Here is a 25,324-nt window from a genome sequence, read left to right as displayed (position 1 = left end):
ATGTGAATTGTGAATTTGTGATGATGTTAAATAAAGATATTGACACTATTATCAATGATTTTGCATCAAAAAATTCACAGAGGCCGTCTTTTAAATAAAGATATGTATGCTTAAATATATTTTGGGATTGTAAATTTTCAATGTCTCTAATTTAATAGATACTAATTATTAATTTTTTTAATTCTTATTGGTTGGGGGCCCATATTTTGAAGTTCGCCCCGGGCCCTAAATTACTCAGGAACGGCCCTGTAAAACTCCCTAGGGAGAGCGCCATGTGGCACCGTTCCTCGTTTGCGCACGCCTTTTAATATATTAGTATAGATTGTGCAAAATAGTTTACTTCATTTCATTCTCAACTTAATTGCTTTAATTTTTGCATTAATTGTTACTATTATATTTATGTTCAAAACTATATAGTTAAATTTGTTTGATTATTCTGCTCAGCTTGGTTTTTTCACTGAATGCAGAAGTTGTGGTGAACCCAACAAAAATATAAATTAAATTTGGAATAGCATGGCTGCTATTGCACCTCATTTGCTAAAGATCCCTGCTTCATTAACCTATCAAAGAAGAAATGAGCAATTCCAAGGCTCTAAAGTCATAACTTCATCAGTAGGAATGGTAGCACCTTTACAAGTATGTAGATTAAGAGTTCAAGCTTTCTCAGGGCTTCGAGCGAGTACCCCTTATTTGGGTTCTTTGGGAAGCTTTAGGACCTTAGGTTTTGATTCAAATATGAAGGATGCAATGTTTGTTCATAGAGGGAGACCAAAGAGGGGTGTTATTAAAGCGATGTTTGAACGTTTTACCGAGAAAGCAATAAAAGTTATACTGGTTGCTCAAGAGGAAACGAGGCGCTTAGGTCATAATGTTGTTGGCACTGAGCAAATCTTGTTGGGTCTTGTTGGTGAGGGGACTGGCATTGCTGCCAGGGTTCTGAAATCTGTGGGAGTTAGCATGAAAAATGCACGTATTGAAGTTGAAAAGATCGTTGGAAGAGGCGGTGGTTTCATTCCTGTTGAAATTCCATTTAGTCCTCGTGCTAAGCATGTTTTGGAACTGTCATTGGAAGAGGCACGTAAACTTGGTAAGACTATTCTATTAATAAACTTGTCAAATGAAGTGCTATCTCCTAGGAGAAAAACCTTGTCTCTTTAATTTTTATCATATGTTACTCGGACTCAATTACTGGTGTCCGACACGAGGACATGTCTAAGTATCCGATTTGGCTATTTAATGTATATTTTTCATAGATTTTGCCTCAGACTAACATATGGACTTTTATGGTCCTGTAGTGCATAGACCTATTGCATTGCAATCTGTCAAGTACTTGCTAAACTATCTGAAGTTAAAGAACTTCCTTTAATCATATAGATCTTCACGTGTGCCTTAATTTTGATATTGTAGGTCAAAATTATATTGGCTCGGAACACTTGCTGTTGGGATTGCTTAGTGAAGGTGAGGGCGTAGCTGCCCGTGTCCTTGATAATTTAGGTGTTGATACAAAAGAGATTCGTAAACAGGTCAATTGTATATTCTCTCTATGCTGATAAATTTGTGTGTGTACATGGGGTTTTCATTGGCCATCTATTAACAAATGAGGTTTTGGTCTAAATAGGTCCTAAACATGATGGGTGAGAAAAAGGAATCTGTTACTATAGGTGGAAATTCTAGTGACAGTATGCCCACAGTGCAAGAGTATGGCACAAATTTGACAAAGGTGGCGCAAGAGGTATGTATAACCCTAAAAACAATGCGATTGAATACATATTGATGTTTAATAGGAAGTGCAGAAGGATACTGCCACATGTACATATTTTTTCAGCTGAATCTCTTCATCTATGAAGGGAAAATTAGATCCTGTTGTTGGAAGGCACAAACAAATAGAGCGCGTCATCCAAATACTGAGTCGTCGTACAAAAAACAATCCTTGCCTCGTTGGAGAGCCAGGTGTTGGCAAAACATCCATTGCAGAAGGTCTTGCTCTGAAAATTGCTAATGGCGATGTTCCAGAAACACTTGAGGGGAAGCAGGTATGCCTGTTTATGATTTTTTTCTTGTGAACTTTACGATGTCGTTTGTTTTGACTAGAGAACACTGCTATGTCATGGACTTTCCAGTCTTGATACTAACATGTATACTGGTGTAAAATTTACTATATCACAGGAGGTCATTTCTGGAAATTATACTTGTATGCAACTTCTTAATAACAGTGTTTGTAAATAGCTTTTGGCTAAAGAGATTGTGGACTCTTAATTCATCTTCCTCATTTAAACTGAACTAGCTGCTAGAGAAGGATCACCCTCTGAGAGCGAATATATACCAAAAAAAAAAGAAGTGGAATTCCAGGAGTACTTATATTCATGTTCCATGCTTGTATGAAAACATGTCATAGAGTTAAGAAGGCCTATATCAGTATGAACTTAAAATGTTTTCCTTCAAGGGTCCACATTTTTAATTGGAACTAGGATTGATTATAACTGCTTTACGAATATTACTGTTTCTCATTATCAATGTTGGGATTCTTTTAGAAAATAGTCACTTCACCTTCTGGTTTCAGGTCATAACTCTTGACATGGGTCGTCTGGTTTCTGGAACTAAATATCGTGGAGAGTTTGAGGGTAGACTGCAAAAACTAATGGAAGAAGTTAAAGAATCAAACGACCTGATTCTATTTATTGATGAAGTGCATACTCTCATTGGGGCTGGGGCAGCAGAAGGTGCAATGGATGCTGCAAACATCTTGAAACCGGCTCTTGCAAGGGGTGAATTACAGTGCATAGGAGCCACAACCCTAGATGAATACAGACTACACATTGAGAAGGACCCAGCATTGGAGAGAAGATTTCAGCCTGTTGAAGTGCCTGAACCCACAGTAGATGAAGCAATTCAGATTCTCAGAGGGCTCCGCGAGCGATATGAGACTCACCACAAGCTCTCCTATACAGATGAAGCATTAATTGCAGCAGCAGAACTGTCATCCCAGTACATCAGGCATGTACCTTTTTGCTCATTTTACATTGCATAGTATAGATTTTATATCACCTTTACACCCATAGTTATTAGTTAGTCTTGAAATGACCAATGTTCTGAAAACAAGTGTTTCTGATTGATGTAGAGTTACTGCTGCTGCTGCTTTGTCAAGCAATCAGGTCGTTGCTGTGTTTTTGTTTTCTTTTTCTTCTTTATAAAAAAAACATGGAGGCATTGGGGGGCAGGGAGTTGAGGTGTGTGTTTTTTATGCTTTGAGGCTATTATTGATTATTGAAGTGAAAAAGGTTTTATTGGGACTATGTTTTTATTTTTTTTGTGTTTGATGAGTAGGTCATCCACTGATAATGGTGCAGCAAGTGTATTTCACTAGGAAAAACACTTGTTTCAAATTATGTCCCCAACCTCAGAGTATTGGTGTTTGACATGGGCACGCGTCCAAGAACCCGACTTCGCTATAATATGAAATGTTCCTACTATTTTGGCCCAAAATCTAGTCTTAAGGTGTCCATGCCGGTTCCACTTTATCTCAAGAGCCTTATAGCATTATGGATGAAATCCCCCGTTCCTGAACAGACTGTGTGCCACTTAGAAGGTCCACTCTAAACAAAGTGTTTTATCAACTTGGGTAAGTGCTTGATAACAGAGATTTTTGTAATTTAATCGTACTTCCTTACACAAATACCCAATACAGTATAACTACATGTGCTATGATTAGGAATGTATTGAGTGGTCACATCCACCCTATACTCCTTCCGTTCCATTAGAGTTTGTGGTTGTCACACGTCTATGGTCCATTTGGCAGGCTGAATTATATGGCATTAATGTTGTAATGGTAATATAATTATATATATTTTGGCATTACCACTTTAAAGGTGGTATCGAGAATTCAAGTAGTAAAGAAAATTTATGGGATAACTGGGGTAGACAAGCCTTTTGTGGACATTAGCATCATAATTTCCTATAAAATGGGCTGTTAGTCCTCTATGATATCCCGAAATATGGTCCACATCATCTCGTACGACCTATAACCTACCCGTCCATCAAACGATTGTGGAAAGCATTAAGTTAATGATGTTACCTTATTCTTTTTAATTGTCTTTAAAAGGTTGTCAAGTTTTCTGAAACACATGCTTGAAATGTACCCCGTCTCTGGAATCATATGTGTTTACCCATAGTCAGCATATGACACAACCTATAGATTTGTGTCCTTAGAAAACTGAATAACTGATCCACCATATTACTTGAGCTTACCGGTAAAGATGGTGAAAAACTATGTTGGTATCTCTATTGCACAATCCACTTAGCAAGGAGTTTCTGTGTTTCTTCCTTTATTTGGCTGTCCTAAATCCCAACTTACCAGTTGTTAGAGCAGGACAAAGTTAGTTTCACGGATGACATTAAGCTCTTATCAGATCCCCTTTTTGTGATGTTTCTGTACTTTTCTGGAGTTTTCCCCTCTAGTATCTTGCTTTTGGACGAGTATGATTTGTTCTAATATATGTGTGAATACTCCACAGTGATAGATTTCTTCCTGATAAAGCTATAGATCTTATCGATGAAGCTGGTTCTCGGGTGCGATTGCGCCATGCGGAGGTACGAGTTTATGCACCAAAGTTCTGGGCTTGCTACTTATTTCCCAGATTATTTGTTTTACCCTTAGTTGTTCATTTCATTTTCCAGCTTCCTGAAGAAGTAAGAGAACTTGAGAAACAGGTCATGCAGATTGTAAACGAAAAAGGTAGTGCTGTCCGCAACCAAGAGTTTGAGAAGGTAAAGAGCTTTGTTCTCTGAGATCTTTTTCTTCTTCCCAATTTCAATAAAATCAAGTATCTATGTCACCAACTTCCATGTTTCCCTTCCTCTATAATCTAAATAGGCCCTATTGATTTGAGCTGCATCCCCCATAAGCAGCAAAAAAGCGTCGCTTGAATGATTGGGTTAACCCTCCAAATGACATGTTTTTTTATCACCTCCCTTTGTATTAGTTGTATTAGATGACAATGTTATCTAAGCAAGTAAGCTCTCCTTGAGCTTCTTTGATAGTCCTTTTATTGATTTCCAAGAATGGGTGAACCATCTTTCCAAAAGAACATAAAAATAAAGAGCAGGTAAACCAAAATTTTAAGACCTAACCACCTTCACGCTAGTTTATTCATCCGAGTGGCTCGTTAGCTTAGATGGGATCTTTTGGCTGTCTGTCATGGTTGACTTTGAGCTTCATTCAACCATGGGTAAAGGTGGAAACTGGGTTGTTTGGATTGGGTCATATTCGTGTGATGAATTATTTAAATCAGCACGGCCTCAAGATATTGGGGTCTATTGTCAAGTAGCTTATTATGATGGATCAAACATTAGTCTACTAGTTTATGGGTCAAATCGGGTAGACCCTGTATGTTCAGATACAGTTTAGTTTTGGATAAGGCAATCAGGTGTCATTCAGTTTTGTTGTTTTGCAAGGTCTAGCTAAGGGTAAGTTAATATTCTGAGAGTGCCAGAATAATATGTACTTCCCAATACATACTGGTGGAAAAAGTCCTCCTTTAATGCTTTGCAAGTGTTGTACATACTGAACTGTTTCACAAACTGCCATGTGTAGGCTGCGGAATTGCGGGATAAAGAACTGGATCTGAAGGTTCAAATATCTGCACTCATGAGCCAAAATAAGGAAATGAAACAGGCAAACATGGATGATGTTGGACCGGTTGTGACAGAAGCAGAAATAAGGGATATAGTGTTTTCTTGGACAGGTATACCAGTTCAGAAAGCCTCCATTGACGAATCAAATCGTCTTCTCAAGATGGAAGACAACCTCCATGGCCGAGTTATTGGTCAAGACGAAGCTGTCGAAGCCATCAGCCGTGCGATCCGCCGTGCTCGGGTTGGCCTAAAAGATCCTAACCGTCCGTTGCCAGCTTCATCTTCTCAGGTCCAACCGGTGTAGGAAAGTCAGAACTTGCAAAGGCTTTAGCATCTTACTACTTTGGTTCTGAAGAATCCATGGTCCGCCTTGATATGAGCGAGTTCATGGAGAGACACACGGTTTCAAAGTTAATCGGATCACCTCCGGGTTATGTAGGTTACTCCGAAGGTGGCCAGCTTACTGAGGCAGTGAGGCGCCGCCCTTATACTCTAGTCCTCTTTGATGAAATTGAAAAGGCTCATCCCGATGTTTTCAAACATAATGCTTCAGATTCTTGAAGATGGAAGGCTAACCGATAGCAAGGGCAGAACTGTAAATTTTAAGAACACCCTTATGATTATGACCTCAAATATTGGAAGCAGTGTGATTGAGAAGGGTGGTCGGAGTATAGGATTCGATCTAACTTATAATGATCATGACAGCAGTTATAACAGAATAAAGAACCTGGTGATTGAGGAGCTTAAGCAATACTTTAAGCCTGAGTTTTTAAATAGGTTAGATGATATGATTGTGTTTAGGCAGCTTACAAAGTTGGAAGTCAAGGAGATTGCAGATATCATGTTGAAGGAAGTTTTCAGGCGGCTTGAAACCAAGGGCATTGATATTCAAGTGACTGAGAATTTTACACAGAGAGTAGTCAACGATGGTTATAGTCCAAGTTATGGAGCGAGGCCGCTGAGGCGAGCTATCATGAGGCTTTTGGAGGATAGCATGGCTGAGAAGATGCTTGCAAGAGAAATTCAAGAAGGTGATTCAGTTATTCTAGATGTTGATTCTAGTGGAAATGTCATTGTGCTTAATAGTAGTAATAATAATTCTAGCTTGTTTTTTGAGTTGCTTCCAGTGTGAAGTTTAAATGTATAGTAAAATCTTGAATTTTTTGGAATTTAGTTAGAGACATGCTGGTCGTATTTCATCCCTCCAATTTCTCACTGTTATTCTTTCATTCAAAAATCAACAGTTGGTGGCTTGGTGCAAATATAACTTGTCTTTTATATGTATTTGTTTGTTTCAATAAGAAAACTTAATTAAGAGCTGTTCTCTCAAGCCACACTCCCTATTTTATCTTCAAATATGATTAGTCTTAATTTCTAGTTTGATGTCTTGAGATGATATACCAAAAAAGGTGGGGTCGTTTGCAGTCTGATTGGCTTCTCTATGGACTTGATTTAACAATCGTTAAACTTCAATATATAATTTTGTATAGGATATTGAGTATTGTATATTTGAATGGCTCATGTATTACTCAAATAGTCGGAGGTACATTTACAAAAACAACTAATCAGCAAATCGTTTGTTATCAAATAAGAGAGGGGAAGGACATTTTGATAATTACACTTGTATAGGCTCATGCAATCATCCTACAATATACCAATCATCCTACAATATACCTCCGTTTTTAATTCTTGCAATAATTTTTTTTTGAGATGTTTCATGATACTTGCAACACTTTTCTTTTAATGTTACTATTTTGCAGATAGGTAACGAGATCATGAACTTGCTGGAATTATAGTCGGAAAACCTTAGCGATATAACACCATGGTGTTGTCTTGACAATCTGTCAAATATCTTTTGATGAATCCTAATACAAAAGCCATATCTATTAATAATTACATGGGTCATGTTTAACTTCCCTCCCAATCCAAATTAGATGTGGCCATTTTTCTTTCTTCAAAAATCAAATAAAATTACCCATTAATCAATAATCACAACATAATCACCCTTGTTAATTTTATTTGGCTGGATGTGGAGTGTGGACTAAACACTATCGAGAAAAGCTTATAGACTGCAGCCCAATTAATTGATGAAAACGCTGTCGTATGAGCCATAATTCACCCACCAAACAATTTTGAAAAACCGATGAAATCACTAATCAGCTCTCATCATCGCCCAAGATAATTTTCAAGATTGAATTCAGGTGAAAAATTCTCATACTTTCTTGAAAATCTTGTTAATTTATGATAATTTCAGTATTCCCAATTTTCAATTAATGGTATTCATGTGAAGTTTGTATAAATTAATTTGTGCCTAAAATCTCTTCTGCCCAGATCTTTGCAAGGGGAAATTTTTGGCAATAGTGAGATTGAAGTTCGTAATGGTGAGAGAATTTAACACCCTTTCTGATTTTTTGTTAAATTTCGTTGTTTTTGTGATGATATGGAGTTAAATTGACATTCAAGCATCTGGGAATTTTTTGTTTATGCAATTTGATACAATTTGAATTGTTGTGTAGCTTATTAATCACATTGAAACATGGGATTTTGATGGTAAAATGTGGATTCAGGAGTTTATTAAGTTGGGTCTTTGAGGATTTTATGGGATTGATTATGATTTGGTGTTTCATTTTGACAGTGAATTCTAATGATAAAGTAAATTCAAGTTTGTTAATGAATAAGACAGTGCCAACTGATAGTAATCTGTTGGTTTGTTCTTCTGATAGTGAATTATACCAGAAATGGAATCAATTACCAATTTCTTTTTCTCTTGTTTGGTTCAATGCCACATCAACCCATTACCATTATTGATGTTATTGGATTCCCCAAATTTGTTACCTTCCACTCCTCCTCAAGTAACAAAATCCATTACTTAGTGGTAATAGCTACCATTCATTTCCATTCCTAGGCTTGAACCAAACACTTAATAAAGGCAACCAATTTTGTTACCATTCCCCTCCTCTATTTGTGTCCATACATTCCCTTTCCATTCCATATCTTGAACCAAATGACCCATAAGTATTCATATGGGTACTTGATATTCTAACATGGGTATGGACATTGGTCTCTTAGAAATGTCAATCGTGTTGGTACCCAATAACCTAACATGATCATGGACATTGAAAACGTTCAAACTTCATTTATGCCAAAAAAAACTTGCAAGTCCTTTGGAAAAGGCCCGAGTTTAACATCCAGACGCGTACTTAAATGGGATATACGTAGTTGAATCCATGTAATGGAGTAGTTTTAGAGTTTATTTCTACTAGTCTTTAGGATGGATAATCAAGATTAATTCATAGTATATTGGATTTGGATTTGATATCTATATGTGCGGTATTGTTATGTTGTTGATGCCAGAGTGATTAATGCTAAGTTGCGGCTGTAATCATAGGTTTACCACTCTAGTTTTGTTGACGAGGAAGGAGTAACGAAAGCTTGTGGCTGTCCACTACTTCCATTGAAAACCCATATCAAGGGCCCTGCACCAGTTTCTGATCAAGGTTAGCCTAATCACACCGTTCATTTGTTCCCATTTGTTCATCTGTAAATGATTTCTCCAAACTTTCTTCTTCTGTTATTGACTGATGTACATTGTGAAATCTGCGCAGAAAGCACAGATATTGTTGATGAATCAATCACCTTTTTTCGTGCCAATGTCTTCTTCAGAAATTTTGACATAAAGAGCTCTGCTGATAAATTGCTTATATACTTGACATACTACATTAACATTGCTTTGAAAAGGCTTGAGGGATGCAGAACATTGGCTGAAGGTACCAAGGCAATTATTAATCTGGGTCTCGAGGATGTTCCGGTCCCTGGAGAGCCTGGTTTCCCCTTCCCTGGTCTCTTTTCCCCTCCTAAATCGCACAAGGAAGCAGGTAAACTTTATTAACTTCATTCTGCTACCCCTACTATGGTGCAAATTTGCGTATATGTTATCTAATCTGTGTTTTGAAAACCATATGGTTTCTGCATGATTACATTATTTACACCATCTGTAAAATTAGGATTTGGGATAAATCGATAAGTCAAAATGCACTGGGAAGGTCAAATTTCATAACTGAGAGCTGTATGATCTTCAATTCTTCATTTTTCCATCCAAATTACATGTAGGTTAAATATTAGGATTTAGAGCTGTGTTTCTTCATCCTTAACAACCCAGAACACAATTGTAAAGATCAGATTTTAGGATTTAGAGCTTCATCCCCTAAATAATTACTTGATTGAGTATATACTTTGAATTCTGGTTTAGCTTGTTCCTACACAATTGCTGTTCTGTGTTGGTAGCAGATGTCATGAATAAGAAAGATTGTTAGTAAAATGATGATGGCTTCTAATATAGCACCTATGTTACTCGAGCTCAGGACCTACTGTTTTGCTCGGCTATTCAATGGAAAATATCAGTGTTTTTGGCCTGAATGAAGTATCAAGTTTTGAGACCTATGTCTGTGTTGTAACATGGAATAGGATTCTCTCTACTTCCTTTTCTCTGGTTCTAAACACCTCACTAAATAACATATAACCCCCCCCCCCCAAAACCACCACGTTTCCTTGTTTTGCAAATCTGGCCGGTGTATCAAGAACTGGAACTGAAACTGTAGAGGAACCGGAATATTTTTAATATGGTAATGTAAGAAGGTGGCTATATTCACCAAAAAAAGAGAAAATGTCAAGGGATTGTTCGGCTCATCCTTCTCATGCTAAAAGATTTGAAATTATACTATCAATTTTGGGTCAAAATTGATTGTAATATAATGTTGTTTTCTAGCAATTAGTAGAAACTATATAGAGTATAAGATTATGTTTTTTTGTTCAACACGTGATTATAACTTGCTACTTATTGACCTGAATTGAATTCTATCCGAGCTTAAGAATGAGCTAAACCCATTTTGACATGTTGAAACTCGTTATCAACCTGATATGTTACTGTCCAAACTCGAATTCAACCTGCTTGTTATAGATACGTCTCAAATTCAACTTGACTTGTTATTGACTTGATTCGAATTCAACCCAACATGTTACTCATATAAGTTCAACTCGATCTATTATTGACCGGACTCGAATTTAACTTGACTTGAAAACGATTAGATATTTATTCAACTCTACTCGAATTCAACTTAGACGACTTTAGTCTTATATAATTTCATGCTCCCTTCTGAAGTTCCAACTTTCTTCAATTACCTCATATGCAAACCGCAAAACGATTCACATACTGCTTTCCTTTGTAGCCTTCTTAATGATATTGTATAAAAGAAAAAGACTGAAGTTGCGTTTTATCTTTGACACACCTCATGAGGCTCCTGTTGTTTTTACTAATTTCTTTCATTGTAAACCTTCCCAAATAATAACTTCCAATACATCTCCTTATGCTTAGGAGCTTTTCTCTTTTCCAAGACCAAAACTCAAAGTCTTCTAATCAATCCATATAGACTTACACTCTAGATTTCCCTTTTAGTCTCGCAATTTTGTAGGTGCACCCGAGAGCATGATGCTCTTTGTGCATCTCATCAATAACGACGCCGTTTCATTGTATTTATGCAAGAAGTTTCTATCCCTTAAATAAATTAAAAAAGAAAAAGAAAAAAAACATGAGTTAGTTCCTCAAACTTAGCGGCAGAATCATTACGCGTTTACGAATTATTGATGTGGCAACTCAATAAATATCCTCATCTCTTCCCACATGATTGCATTAAGCTTTTTTTTTAAAAAAATTAACTACTATTATCGATTAGTTGAGTAAACTTTCACAAAATTATTAACACTAATATTTCGGAGTACATGGATTGCATTGACTTAGCATTCTACCATTTTATAAAATTATAGAGAGACAACTAATTTTGATTTTAAAATATAAAAACATAAAAAAAAAACAATTTACATTATTAGACGTGTTATTTGATTGTAAATTATTTGTTCCCTTGACTTTATAAAAGTACATCATCTTTATTTTAATGGTACCTTCTTCTACTATTTGTTTTTTTTACGGCCATGCTCTTTTATAAATTAGACATGTTCTTGTTACGCAGAAAATATGTTATTTAAATTTGAATTGTTTGTTCCTTTATCAAGTAGACATGTTCTTTTATAAATTAGACATATTTTTTTCAAGTATATGTCAATGACGGACAAAATATTATAGTCGAACATATATAGTAAAAATACTTCAAATCTCGAGACAATGTGGATCGAAACAAATTTTGGATTTTGTTATGAAAATTGCATAGGATGATGTTCTAGTAAATGTTTGTGCATATTTTCTTTTTACCTAGAAAATATGTTCTTTGATGTAATTAGTTATGTTCTTTTACTTTATTTTTCCATATGACTGTGTTCTTTTTAAAATGAGATGATCTGAACAACGGAGTATTTGTTCTTTTACCTAGAAAATATGTTCTTTTAACGTAACTAGGTATGTTGTTTTATTTTAATTTTTCTCGTTATGACCTATGTTCTTTTATGAAATGAGATAATTTTTAAATCATATATTCTTTTTACCTTGATAATATGCTCTTTTATTTTGATTGAGTATGTTCTTTTAAATTTTTATCTATTATGACCTATGTTCTTTTTATAAATGTAATATAATTTTGAATTATGTACTCTTTTTACCTATAAAATATGTTCTTTTAATTTAATTAATGTTCTTTTATGACCTATGTCACGCACCACCTAAAATACAATAAAAATAATGTTTTTTTTTTTTTTTCATCACTACCTTATTTTCTTTTTACTTAAAAGTAAAACCTATCGGTGAAAGGCAAAAGATTAAAATATTTGCTTCAAACCTTGAGATATTTCGGAGGGAGAAAACAAATTTACCAAAAATAAGAATAAAAAAAAGCAAAATAATTGGTAAACAAAACTTATCTCCGATTTTGGTGGAGGAACAAAAAAATTATAAAAGGAATCATAACAATGAATAAAAGCACGAAAAGAACATGAAGATATAAAATAAAGAACATCATCTTGATGTTAAAAGAATAGGTGCATATAAGACCAGGGATGGCAATCCAGTTCGGATCCGACCCTATCCGCTCCGATCCGAAGGAAAAAATCCGAGTCAACTCCGACAAAAAAGTAATCCGACTCTGTTTAAAAAGTCTGACTCCGAGTCGGAGGAGGGTCGGAGTCGGATCTCATAAAATAATCCGACATCCGACTCCGACTCCGACTTTGAGTCAATCAATCCTTTTTTCTTATTTATTAATGTATAATTTATGTATAACCTGACTTCGACTATCAGCTAATTGTATAATATAGGATTTTCCCATTAAAGGAATGATTGTTAAAAAATAATAGTAATATTTAGATTATATGTACTATATAAGATTTTCATATGATTATTAGAATAAATTATAATGATTAGATTATCGTATTATGGTAGACTATTCTATCATAAAAAAAATGGACAGAAAATAAGTTTGAAGCGATTCCGATTCTGATGTTCGGATTTTTAGTCGGATGTTCGGATTTTAAGTCGGGTCAGAATCGGATTTTCGGAGACGGGCTCAGATTTAAAATCCGGCTTCCTGTAGGGACGGAGTCGGATTTCCCCTTAAACTACTTAAACAAAACATGAGCTTTCTCAACGCTTTTGGATTTACAGAGTATATTAGGAAGGGTATTGCAGGTGGTGAAGTCGCGTAAACCAGCAGAGAGAGTGGGAGTAATGCAGGTGGTTTTCGAGGATGGTGGAGAATTAAAGGCCTTTTGGGCCATGGTTCAAGAGGAGTTTTAGGGTTTGATTGACAAGAGGTTCGGAGAAGATGAAATCTAGGGATGAGAGCAGGGTTTTTGGGTCTTCTATGGAGAAGATGAGGTTGGCTATGGATGTCGCAGTTGAGGAGAGAGAATCTGACGGCAGAGGAAAGGTGGTGCTGGTGGAGATGGGCTTGAGGACTCCACAATGGAGTTGGAATGGGAGTTTTTGGAGGTTCAGAATTCAGAACCAATCCTTTGAAATAGCAAGATAGGATCATGGCATCTCATGATTACAGGTGAATTTTGCTCGGCAACAATTACAAAGAGATAAGGTGAGGAATTGGGGTTGAGAGTAGAGCTGTTCACTGGGCCGGGTGCCCAATGGCAGCCCGAGCCCAGCCCATCACTAAAAGGGTTAGGGTTGTTTTTTTTAGTTTTTGAATGGGTTTCAGATGGGCTATTTATTAGTAGGGCTGGGTAAGGGTTTTAAATGGGCTTTAAAGGGTTTAGAATGGGTACCCATTCTTTGTTATTTCTACTGAGTACTTCAATTCAACTTTCTATTTCTTTCTCCTAATAACTAACGTCTATTCATTTCTTTTATTTTCTCTCTCCTAAAACCCTAAATCCCTCTTTCAATTTCGATTTTTTTCCCTTTTTTTCCAATTTTTCCCCAAATCATAAACCCTAAAATTCTCTCTCCTCTTCTTTTCTCTGATTTTTTTTTCGTTCCTCAATTTCTTATAATTTTAGTTATTGAGTTTTTGGGGGTGAAAATGTACTTTTAGTAATTGGGATGTTATTGGAGGATGTGGTATGTTATCGAGGATACCAGTGTAGTTATTTTCATCTTTGTAAAAATTTCTATTTTTGGTGTTGAAAGAAGGCAGGGGATATTGTAACCCCAAAAACATGGAAGCATTCTTTTTCTGGTGTTTTTGGTTCAATAACTTTCCTTTTCTTTGCAACAATCCCTTCTAGAAAATATACCTGTCAATTCTTGTTTTTCTTTTTAGCAACGAGATTTTTTATTTTTATATTTATTTTTGACAAATTCCAAATTAAACAGTCAGAATGGTACATATATAATTATATACCAGTTTGTTCGTTCGTCTGACTTAATTAGCCTCATTTAAAATTTTAAATGGTGTACTGAACTATATACTTCAAAACTGAAAGTATAGAATTCATCTTCGTAGGTTAGTAATGCTAAATATGATGGAAAAGATCAGGAGAAAAAATGGGCCGGGCTGGGCTGGGTCTCGTGGGCTTAAGTCCGACCCGGCCCTGTGTTGTTTTGACCATAGCCCGGCCCGGCCCGGCCCGATTCACTTCGGCCCGGCCCGGCCCGAACCCGGCCCGATGAACACCTCTAGTTGAGAGTAAAGATGCATAAGGGATGGAAGAAAAGATGGGAGGGTGATTAGGGGGGGGAGGGAAGGAAATGGGTAAAATTAGGGAGAAAAGAAATCATGTGTGGGGCACATGATCATTTAAGTAAGGTCAACACCGATTTCCGGCGAGTCAACCGTCGGTTTATCGGTCAAGGTTGTTTTTGACAAAAAAAAATTTCATCAAGGTTTGAAGTTGCCCAAATTTTTTTAAAAGGTTGTCTTTCGCAAAAAAGAGTATATAAAAGGTTGTGTTTGACAAAAAACTCTAATAAATACTACCTCCGTTCTTTTTTAGTTGCAACGTTTGACAAATTGCACTATTCATGTTGTTTTATTTGACCACATTTATTGATTTATATGTTAAACAAAATATAGTCATGTGGGGTCTTGTTTGATTCGTTTCGATGTAAGCTTTCATAATATCAAATTTTTATAATTTTTACTTACATACAATTAGAGATAAAACGATTTGAAATTGTACATTGGCAAGCGTGAAAGTCAAAATGTTGCAACTAAATAAAAACAGAGGTAGTATAATAAGAACATGAAGGTATAAAACAAATAATTATAAAAGAACATGTATGTAAATATTTTAAATTACACAAGGCCTTTTAATGCCTTCATGTTCCATTAAAACAAACTAAGCCACTTGTTAAAATCACAAACATTTGCTGCTTTGTTTTAACTATTTTTCTCCTTGTTTTGAACATGACCCAGAAAAAAATCTCAAACATTTGCTGCTTATTTGTAATTTTTGACTTCAAGCCACTTGTTAAAATTACATTCTAAGAAACCCCACTATATTAGAATGTTAGAGGGTTTATGAACTTTGAATGATTCGTGGTTGATGGTACGTAATATAGTTAAATGTCTTTCTCTCTTCTTTTTCTTTCTTTCCTTCTTCTCCCTCCACTGATTCCTCTGTTTTTTTTTTTTTCTTCTTTCCATTTTAAATATTCACTAATATATTTTTCAAACCAAACTTATTATGAAAACCCCTCCTTTCTTAAGTTTCAAAATTGAAGTTTTAAAACAATAACATTTTTTCAAAGTTAAATAAAAAAAGAGTTTTACTGACTTTTTTTAGAAAATAAGTATGGTTTCTTAACAAACATAATAGACTAATATCCTTAGCGTGACTAACTACTAAAAGGCCAAAAAAATGTAAAAAAATGCACCTAAGGCTACTAAAATAAAAGCCCAAACAAAAATCACAACTTATTTCTGGTGTGAACCTGATAAAATGACTGCGGCAATTGTAAACGTCAACACTGCGCCGCGTTAATTGAAGTATTGACCTTCTCAAGATACTACCGTTCAGAAAGTCTCTGTTGACGAATCAAATCGTCTTCTCAAGATGGAAGACAACCTCCATGGCCGAGTTATTGGTCAAGACGAAGCTGTCGAAGCCATCAGCCGTGCGATCCGCCGTGCTCGGGTTGGCCTAAAAGATCCTAACCGTCCGATTGTCAGCTTCATCTTCTCAGGTCCAACCGGTGTAGGAAAGTCAGAACTTGCAAAGGCTTTATCATCTTACTACTTTGGTTCTGAAGAATCCATGGTCCGCCTTGATATGAGCGAGTTCATGGAGAGACACACGGTTTCAAAGTTAATCGGATCACCTACGGGTTATGTAGGTTACTCCGAAGGTGGCCAGCTTACTGAGGCAGTGAGGCGCCGCCCTTATACTCTAGTCCTCTTTGATGAAATTGAAAAGGCTCATCCCGATGTTTTCAACATGATGCTTCAGATTCTTGAAGATGGAAGGCTAACCAATAGCAAGGGCGGAACTGTAAATTTTAAGAACACCCTTATGATCAAGGCTAGTTATATTCTAAGAGATATGGGCTTTGCAAGTTGGCCCAGTTTTGCTGAAAATTCCTACGCACGCGGACTGCACGATTTGCTTAATGATTTAGTTTTTTTTTTTTTTTTTTTTTGAATAGTTCCTTAATGATTTAGTTGGATCTTCCTTATCTTGTAATTAAAAACAAGGCCACGAGTATTAGGGAAAAAGATAGATTTTTGGTTTTGAGGATTCTTTTAGGGAGATAACGGGAGTTTTATTTTGGCTTCTTGGTTGCTTCACGTTTTCATCACGTTTTCTCCATACTTTCATCAAGACTTTGTTTTCGACATTCAAGTTTGCAATTTCATTAATTAATTCAAGTATTATTTTCTCTTCTCTATTCTATTTATTATTATTGTTAATCATTCTTTCTTTTAATATTTATTTTGTTTATTCAATCATAATGTGTGAGTAGTTTTTTATTCTAGGGTTAGGTTGAACCCTAACATGAATTGATGCTTGTTTAATTCCCAATTCCCAAACTTTGATTAATTTATGATTCATTTATTTTAGGGTTGGTTTTAATTATCAATTTATGACTAGAAATAGTATATTTTGAATGTGATTATTTTTGCAACGAAAGTTGAATCTTAATCGAATCTAGAACCCTAATTTAAGATAAAGGAAATCATCACGAAAGTAGTTGATGGAATTTATTAGGATGTTAGGATGCTATGTCTAAAGTCCTTAATTTGCATGACTCCATGAAAATAGGCATGATTGCATTGTTAGGGAAGCTATTGATTGATCGAAAGAAATCCTTAGTATTGTTTGTGGCATTAATTCGTGTTAGTGGGGATACTTAAACCTAGATGTCTTTAGTCTTTGATTCATTCTTGGTAATTTCATTTGCTTTAGTTATTTAGATTAGTTCATCACCACTTATTTGGATTACTTGCTTAGTATTAATTAGAGTCAATTTAACTATTTTGAATCAGTTAGTCTCTTGGAATTCGATCCTTACTTGCCCGACTACATTAGTGAGGAGGAATAGTTAGATTATTTTTGTTAGGTACACGACACGCCTTTCAAGCCAAAACCTACCCCACCTCCGATTCCTCTTCTTTGTTCTCTTTGTGGGTTTCAGGTGAAAACCTGCCCAAAAGCTTGCTAAATGGGCCCTAAAAATGAAACTAAAAGTACAACAAAAACAAAGAAACAAAAAGAAAAACAAAGAAGAAGTATCTCGTATTCTCGTTGAAGGTGTTGCACTTCTCTTTTTTCACACTTTGCTTCTGCGTCAAGCACCTCTGCAATCGCCAATTTACACTCTTTACAAACAGTAATCATCTCTTTTCTCTTGCAATTTTATTTTTCTTTTTTGAATTTAAGATCATTTGATGCATTAATAAATCATTAACTTTATTGATTCAGTTGTTCTTATGATGTTTTGTTTTATGGGTTTAAAGGTTTGATCTTTTTAGGAAGAAAGGTTTTCTTATTTTATGTAATTCGTTTGGTGAATATACTAGTAGTTTTCAGTTCTGATAATTGTGCAAAATAGTTTACTTCATTTCATTCTCAACTTAATTGCTTTAATTTTTGTATTAATTGCTTTAATTTTTGTATTAATTGTTACTATTATATTTATGTATTCAAAACTATATAGTTAAATTAGTTTGATTATTCTGCTTAGCTTGGTTTTTTCACTGAATGCAGAAGTTGTGGTGAACCCAACAAAAATATAAATTAAATTTGGAATAGCATGGCTGCTATTGCACCTCATTTGCTAAAGATCCCTGCTTCATTAACCTATCAAAGAAGAAATGAGCAATTTCAAGGCTCTAAAGTCATAACTTCATCAGTAGGAATGGTAGCACCTTTACAAGTATGTAGATTAAGAGTTCAAGCTTTCTCAGGGCTTCGAGCGAGTACCCTTATTTGGGTTCTTTGGGAAGCTTTAGGACCTTAGGTTTTGATTCAAATATGAAGGATGCAATGTTTGTTCATAGAGGGAGACCAAAGAGGGGTGTTATTAAAGCGATGTTTGAACGTTTTACTGAGAAAGCAATAAAAGTTATACTGGTTGCTCAAGAGGAAACGAGGCGCTTAGGTCATAATGTTGTTGGCACTGAGCAAATCTTGTTGGGTCTTGTTGGTGAGGGGACTGGCATTGCTGCCAGGGTTCTGAAATCTGCGGGAGTTAGCATGAAAAATGCACGTATTGAAGTTGAAAAGATCGTTGGAAGAGGCGGTGGTTTCATTCCTGTTGAAATTCCATTTAGTCCTCGTGCTAAGCGTGTTTTGGAACTGTCATTGGAAGAGGCTCGTAAACTTGGTAAGACTATTCTATTAATAAACTTGTTAAATGAAGTGCTATCTCCTAGGAGAAAAACCTTGTCTCTTTAATTTTATCATATGTTACTCGGACTCAAGTACTGGTGAGGACATGTCTAAGTATCCGATTTGGCTATTTTATGTATATTTTTCATAGATTTTGCCTCAGAATAACATATGGACTTTTATGGTCCTGTATTGCATAGACCTATTGCATTGCAATCTATCAAGTACTTGCTAAACTATCTGAAGTTAAAGAACTTCCTTTAATCATATAGATCTTCACGTCTGCCTTAATTTTGATATTGTAGGTCAAAATTATATTGGCTCGGAACACTTGCTGTTGGGATTGCTTAGTGAAGGTGAGGGTGTAGCTGCCCGTGTCCTTGATAATCTAGGTGTTGATACAAAAGAGATTCGTAAACAGGTCAATTGTATATTCTCTCTATGCTGATAAATTTGTGTGTACATGGGGTCTTCATTGGCCATCTATTAACAAATGAGGTTTTGGTCTAAATAGGTCCTAAACATGATGGGTGAGAAAAAGGAATCTGTTACTATAGGTGGAAATTCTAGTGACAGTATGCCCACAGTGCAAGAGTATGGCACAAATTTGACAAAGGTGGCGCAAGAGGTATGTATAACCCTAGAACAATGCGATTGAATATATATTGATGTTTAATAGGAAGTGCAGAAAGATACTGCCACATGTACATATTTTTTCAGCTGAATCTCTTCATCTCTGAAGGAAAAATTAGATCCTGTTGTTGGAAGGCACAAACAAATAGAGCGCGTCATCCAAATACTGAGTCGTCGTACAAAAAACAATCCTTGCCTCGTTGGAGAGCCAGGTGTTGGCAAAACATCCATTGCAGAAGGTCTGGCTCTGAAAATTGCTAATGGCGATGTTCCAGAAACACTCGAGGGGAAGCAGGTATGCCTGTTTATGATCTTTGTCTTGTGAACTTTATGATGTCGTTTGTTTTGACTAGAGAACACTGCTATGTCATGGACTTTCCAGTCTTGATACTAACATGTGTACTGGTGTAAAATTTACTATATCACAGGAGGTCATTTCTGGAAATTATACTTGTATGCATCTTCTTAATAACAGTGTTTGGAGATAGCTTTTGGCTAAAGAGATTGTGGACTCTTAATTCATCTTCCTTATTTAAACTGAACTAGCTGCTAGAGAAGGATCACCCTCTGAGGGAGAATATATACCAAAAAAAAAGAAGTGGAATTCCAGGAGTACTTATATTCATGTTCCATGCTTGTATGAAAACATGTCATAGAGTTAAGAAGGCTTATATCAGTATGAACTTAAAATGTTTTCCTTAAAGGGTCCACATTTTTAATTGGAACTAGGATTGATTATAACTGCTTTACGAATATTACTGTTTCTCATTATCAATTTGGGATTTTTCTTTTAAAAAATAGTCACTTCACCTTCTGGTTTCAGGTCATAACTCTTGACATGGGTCGTCTGGTTTCTGGAACTAAATATCGTGGAGAGTTTGAGGGTAGACTGCAAAAACTAATGGAAGAAGTTAAAGAATCAAACGACCTGATTCTATTTATTGATGAAGTGCATACTCTGATTGGGGCTGGGGCAGCAGAGGGTGCAATGGATGCTGCAAACATCTTGAAACCGGCTCTTGCAAGGGGTGAATTACAATGCATAGGAGCCACAACCCTAGATGAATACAGACTACACATTGAGAAGGACCCAGCATTGGAGAGAAGATTTCAGCCTGTTGAAGTGCCTGAACCCACAGTAGATGAAGCAATTCAGATTCTCAGAGGGCTCCGCGAGCGATATGAGACTCACCACAAGCTCTCGTATACAGATGAAGCATTAATTGCAGCAGCAGAACTGTCATCCCAGTACATCAGGCATGTACCTTTTTGCTCATTTTACCTTGCATAGTATAGATTTTATATCACCTTTACACCCATAGTTAGTCTTGAAATGACCAATGTTCTGAAAACAAGTGTTTCTGATTGATGTAGAGTTACTGCTGCTGCTGCTTTGTCAAGCAATCAGGTCGTTGCTGTGTTTTTGTTTTCTTTTTCTTCTTTATAAAAAAAACATGGAGGCATTGGGGGGCAGGGAGTTGAGGTGTGTGTTTTTTATGCTGTGAGGCTATTATTGATTATTGAAGTGAAAAAGGTTTTATTGGGACTATGTTTTTTTATTTTTTTGTGTTTGATGAGTAGGTCATCCACTGATAATGTGCAGCAAGTGTATTTCACTAGGAAAAACACTTGTTTCAAATTATGTCCCCAACCTCAGATTATTCGACATGGGCACGCGTCCAAGAACCCGACTTCGCTATCATATGAAATGTTCCTACTATTTTGGCCCAAAATCTAGTCTTAAGGTGTCCATGCCGGTTCCACTTTATCTCAAGAGCCTTATAGCATTATGGATAAAATCCCCCGTTCCTGAACAGACTGTGTGCCACTTAGAAGGTCCACTCTAAACAAAGTGTTCTATCAACTTGGGTAAGTGCTTGATAACAGAGATTTTTGTAATTTAGTCGTACTTCCTTACACAAATACCCAATACACTATAACTACATGTGCTATGATTAGGAATGTATTGAGTGGTCACATCCACCCTATACTCCTTCCGTTCCATTAGTGTTTGTGGTTGTCACACGTTTATGGTCCGTTTGGCAGGCTGAATTATATGGCATTAATGTTGTAATGGTAATATAATTATATATATTTTGGCATTACCACTTTAAAGGTGGTATCGAGAATTCAAGTAGTAAAGGAAATTTATGGGAGAACTGGGGTAGACAAGCCTTTTGTGGACATTAGCCTCATAATTTCCTATAAAATGGGCTGTTAGTCCTCTATGATATCCCGAAATATGGTCCACATCATCTCGTACGACCTATAACCTACCCATCCATCAAACGATTGTGGAAAGCATTAAGTTAATGATGTTACCTTATTCTTTTTAATTGTCTTTAAAAGGTTGTCAAGTTTTCTGAAACACATGCTTGAAATGTACCCCGTCTCTGGAATCATGTGTTTACCCATAGTCAGCATATGACACAACCTATAGATTTGTGTCCTTAGAAAACTGAATAACTGATCCACCATATTACTTGAGCTTACCGGTAAAGATGGTGAAAAACTATGTTGGTATTTGTATTTCTATTGCACAATCAACTTAGCAAGAAGTTTCTGTGTTTCTTCCTTTATTTGGCTGTCCTAAATCCCAACTTACCAGTTGTTAGAGCAGGACAAAGTTAGTTTCACGGATGACATTAAGCTCTTATCAGATCCCCTTTTTGTGATGTTTCTGTACTTTTCTGGAGTTTTCCCCTCTAGTATCTTGCTTTTGGACGAGTATGATTTGTTCTAATATATGTGTGAATACTCCACAGTGATAGATTTCTTCCTGATAAAGCTATAGATCTTATCGATGAAGCTGGTTCTCGGGTGCGATTGCGCCATGCGGAGGTACGAGTTTATGAACCAAAGTTCTGGGCTTGCTACTTATTTCCCAGATTATTTGTTTTACCCTTAATTGTTCATTTCATTTTCCAGCTTCCTGAAGAAGTAAGAGAACTTGAGAAACAGGTCATGCAGATTGTAAACGAAAAAGATAGTGCTGTCCGCAACCAAGAGTTTGAGAAGGTAAAGAGCTTTGTTCTCTGAGATGTTCTTTTTCTTCTTCCCAATTTCAATAAAATTAAGTATCTATGTCACCAACTTCCATGTTTCCCTTCCTCTATAATCTAAATAGGCCCTATTGATTTGAGCTGCATCCCCCATAAGCAGCAAAAAAGCGTCGCTTGAATGATTGGGTTAACCCTCCAAATGACATGTTTTTTTATCACCTCCCTTTGTATTAGTTGTATTAGATGACAATGTTATCTAAGCAAGTAAGCTCTCCTTCAGCTTCTTTGATAGTCCTTTTTATTGATTTCCAAGAATGGGTGAACCATCTTTCCAAAAGAACATAAAAATAAAGAGCAGGTAAACCAAAATTTTAAGACCTAACCACCTTCACGCTAGTTTATTCATCCGAGTGGCTCGTTAGCTTAGATGGGATCTTTTGGCTGTCTGTCATGGTTGACTTTGAGCTTCATTCAACCATGGGTAAAGGTGGAAACTGGGTTGTTTGGATTGGGTCATATTCGTGTGATGAATTATTTAAATCAGCACGGCCTCAAGATATTGGGGTCTATTGTCAAGTAGCTTATTATGATGGATCAAACATTAGTCTACTAGTTTATGGGTCAAATCGGGTAGACCCTGTATGTTCAGATACAGTTTAGTTTTGGATAAGGCAATCAGGTGTCATTCAGTTTTGTTGTTTTGCAAGGTCTAGCTAAGGGTAAGTTAATATTCTGAGAGTGCCAGAAAATATGTACTTCCCAATACATACTGGTGGAAAAAGTCCTCCTTTAATGCTTTGCAAGTGTTGTACATACTGAACTGTTTCACAAACTGCCATGTGTAGGCTGCGGAATTGCGGGATAAAGAACTGGATCTGAAGGTTCAAATATCTGCACTCATGAGCCAAAATAAGGAAATGAAACAGGCAAACATGGATGATGTTGGACCAGTTGTGACAGAAGCAGAAATAAGGGATATAGTGTTTTCTTGGACAGGCATACCAGTTCAGAAAGTCTCCGTTGATGAATCAAATCGTCTTCTCAAGATGGAAGACAACCTCCATGGCCGAGTTATTGGTCAAGACGAAGCTGTCGAAGCCATCAGCCGTGCGATCCGCCGTGCTCGGGTTGGCCTAAAAGATCCTAACCGTCCGATTGCCAGCTTCATCTTCTCTGGTCCAACCGGTGTAGGAAAGTCAGAACTTGCAAAGGCTTTAGCATCTTACTACTTTGGTTCTGAAGAATCCATGGTCCGCCTTGATATGAGCGAGTTCATGGAGAGACACACGGTTTCAAAGTTAATTGGATCACCTCCGGGTTATGTAGGTTACTCCGAAGGTGGCCAGCTTACTGAGGCAGTGAGGCGCCGCCCTTATACTCTAGTCCTCTTTGATGAAATTGAAAAGGCTCATCCCGATGTTTTCAACATAATGCTTCAGATTCTTGAAGATGGAAGGCTAACCGATAGCAAGGGCAGAACTGTAAATTTTAAGAACACCCTTATGATTATGACCTCAAATATTGGAAGCAGTGTGATTGAGAAGGGTGGTCGGAGTATAGGATTCGATCTAACTTATAATGATCATGACAGCAGTTATAACAGAATAAAGAACCTGGTGATTGAGGAGCTTAAGCAATACTTTAAGCCTGAGTTTTTATAATAGGTTAGATGATATGATTGTGTTTAGGCAGCTTACAAAGTTGGAAGTCAAGGAGATTGCAGATATCATGTTGAAGGAAGTTTTCAGGCGGCTTGAAACCAAGGGCATTGATATTCAAGTGACTGAGAATTTTACACAGAGAGTAGTCAACGATGGTTATAGTCCAAGTTATGGAGCGAGGCCGCTGAGGCGAGCTATCATGAGGCTTTTGGAGGATAGCATGGCTGAGAAGATGCTTGCAAGAGAAATTCAAGAAGGTGATTCAGTTATTCTAGATGTTGATTCTAGTGGAAATGTCATTGTGCTTAATAGTAGTAATAATAATTCTAGGTTGTTTTCTGAGTTGCTTCCAGTGTGAAGTTTAAATGTATAGTAAAATCTTGAATTCTTTGGAATTTAGTTAGAGACATGCTGGTCGTATTTCATCCCTCCAATTTCTCACTGTTATTCTTTCATTCAAAAATCAACAGTTGGTGGCTTGGTGCAAATATAACTTGTCTTTTATATGTATTTGTTTGTTTCAATAAGAAAACTTAATTAAGAGCTGTTCTCTCAAGCCACACTCCCTATTTTATCTTCAAATATGATTAGTCTTAATTTCTAGTTTGATGTCTTGAGATGATATACCAAAAAAGGTGAGGTCGTTTGCAGTCTGATTGGCTTCTCTATGGACTTGATTTACTTGTCGAACTGTGTAATTTCCATGGAAATCAAAACTTTTCTTACAAGTCCTATCAAAAAAAAAAAAAAACTTTTCTTACAAGTAAACACAATCGTTAAACTTCAATATATAATTTTGTATAGGATATTGAGTATTGTATATTTGAATGGCTCATGTATTACTCAAATAATCGGAGGTACATTTACAAAAACAACTAATCAGCAAATCGTTTGTTATCAAATAAGAGAGGGTAAGGACATTTTGATAATTACACTTGTATAGGCTCATGCAATCATCCTACAATATACCAATCATCCTACAATATACCTCCGTTTTTAATTCTTGCAATAATTTTTTTTTGAGATGTTTCATGATACTTGCAACACTTTTCTTTTGATAAATCTTTTTTTTTACATCATGAAACTATACAAGTAACTTAAAAGATATAAGAAGGAATGTTACTATTTTGCAGATAGGTAACGAGATCATGAACTTGCTGGAATTATAGTCGG

At 36.2% G+C, this 25,324-nt stretch overlaps 3 protein-coding genes across 4 annotated transcripts; all 3 read left to right on the top strand.

Moving 5' to 3' along the window:
• Nucleotides 1-316: 316 nt before the first annotated feature.
• Nucleotides 317-6,961, top strand: LOC104901918 (chaperone protein ClpC, chloroplastic). The gene is given in 10 exon segments (XM_048634650.2): nt 317-1,087; nt 1,408-1,523; nt 1,619-1,732; nt 1,848-2,033; nt 2,561-2,994; nt 4,512-4,587; nt 4,675-4,764; nt 5,591-5,897; nt 5,900-6,168; nt 6,170-6,961. Coding segments are annotated over 10 exon segments (2,760 nt in total). The 5' UTR covers nt 317-513; the 3' UTR covers nt 6,764-6,961.
• A 710-nt stretch (nt 6,962-7,671) lies between these two features.
• Nucleotides 7,672-18,369, top strand: LOC125492215 (actin-related protein 2/3 complex subunit 3-like). Of its 2 annotated transcripts, none has more exons than XM_048634230.2 (5): nt 7,672-7,832; nt 7,963-8,012; nt 9,020-9,128; nt 9,237-9,506; nt 18,232-18,369. In XM_048634230.2, the coding sequence occupies exons 2-5, from the start codon at nt 8,010-8,012 to the stop codon at nt 18,258-18,260; spliced, it is 411 nt and encodes a 136-aa protein (XP_048490187.1). In that variant the 5' UTR covers nt 7,672-7,832; nt 7,963-8,009; the 3' UTR covers nt 18,261-18,369. The 2 variants fall into 2 exon arrangements, with proteins under 2 accessions (XP_048490187.1, XP_048490186.1); XM_048634229.2 differs by lacking the exon at nt 18,232-18,369 and adding an exon at nt 9,993-11,501.
• On the top strand, nt 18,278-24,707 carry LOC104901913 (chaperone protein ClpC, chloroplastic). The gene is given in 10 exon segments (XM_048634227.2): nt 18,278-18,451; nt 18,454-18,850; nt 19,161-19,276; nt 19,370-19,483; nt 19,598-19,783; nt 20,312-20,745; nt 22,254-22,329; nt 22,417-22,506; nt 23,336-24,148; nt 24,150-24,707. Coding segments are annotated over 10 exon segments (2,760 nt in total). The 3' UTR covers nt 24,510-24,707.
• Nucleotides 24,708-25,324: the final 617 nt, after the last annotated feature.

This window comes from Beta vulgaris, chromosome 8, assembly GCF_026745355.1.
Source record: "Beta vulgaris subsp. vulgaris cultivar EL10 chromosome 8, EL10.2, whole genome shotgun sequence".
Lineage (NCBI taxonomy): Eukaryota > Viridiplantae > Streptophyta > Magnoliopsida > Caryophyllales > Amaranthaceae > Beta > Beta vulgaris.
This window is presented reverse-complemented; position numbering and strand designations above follow the sequence as displayed.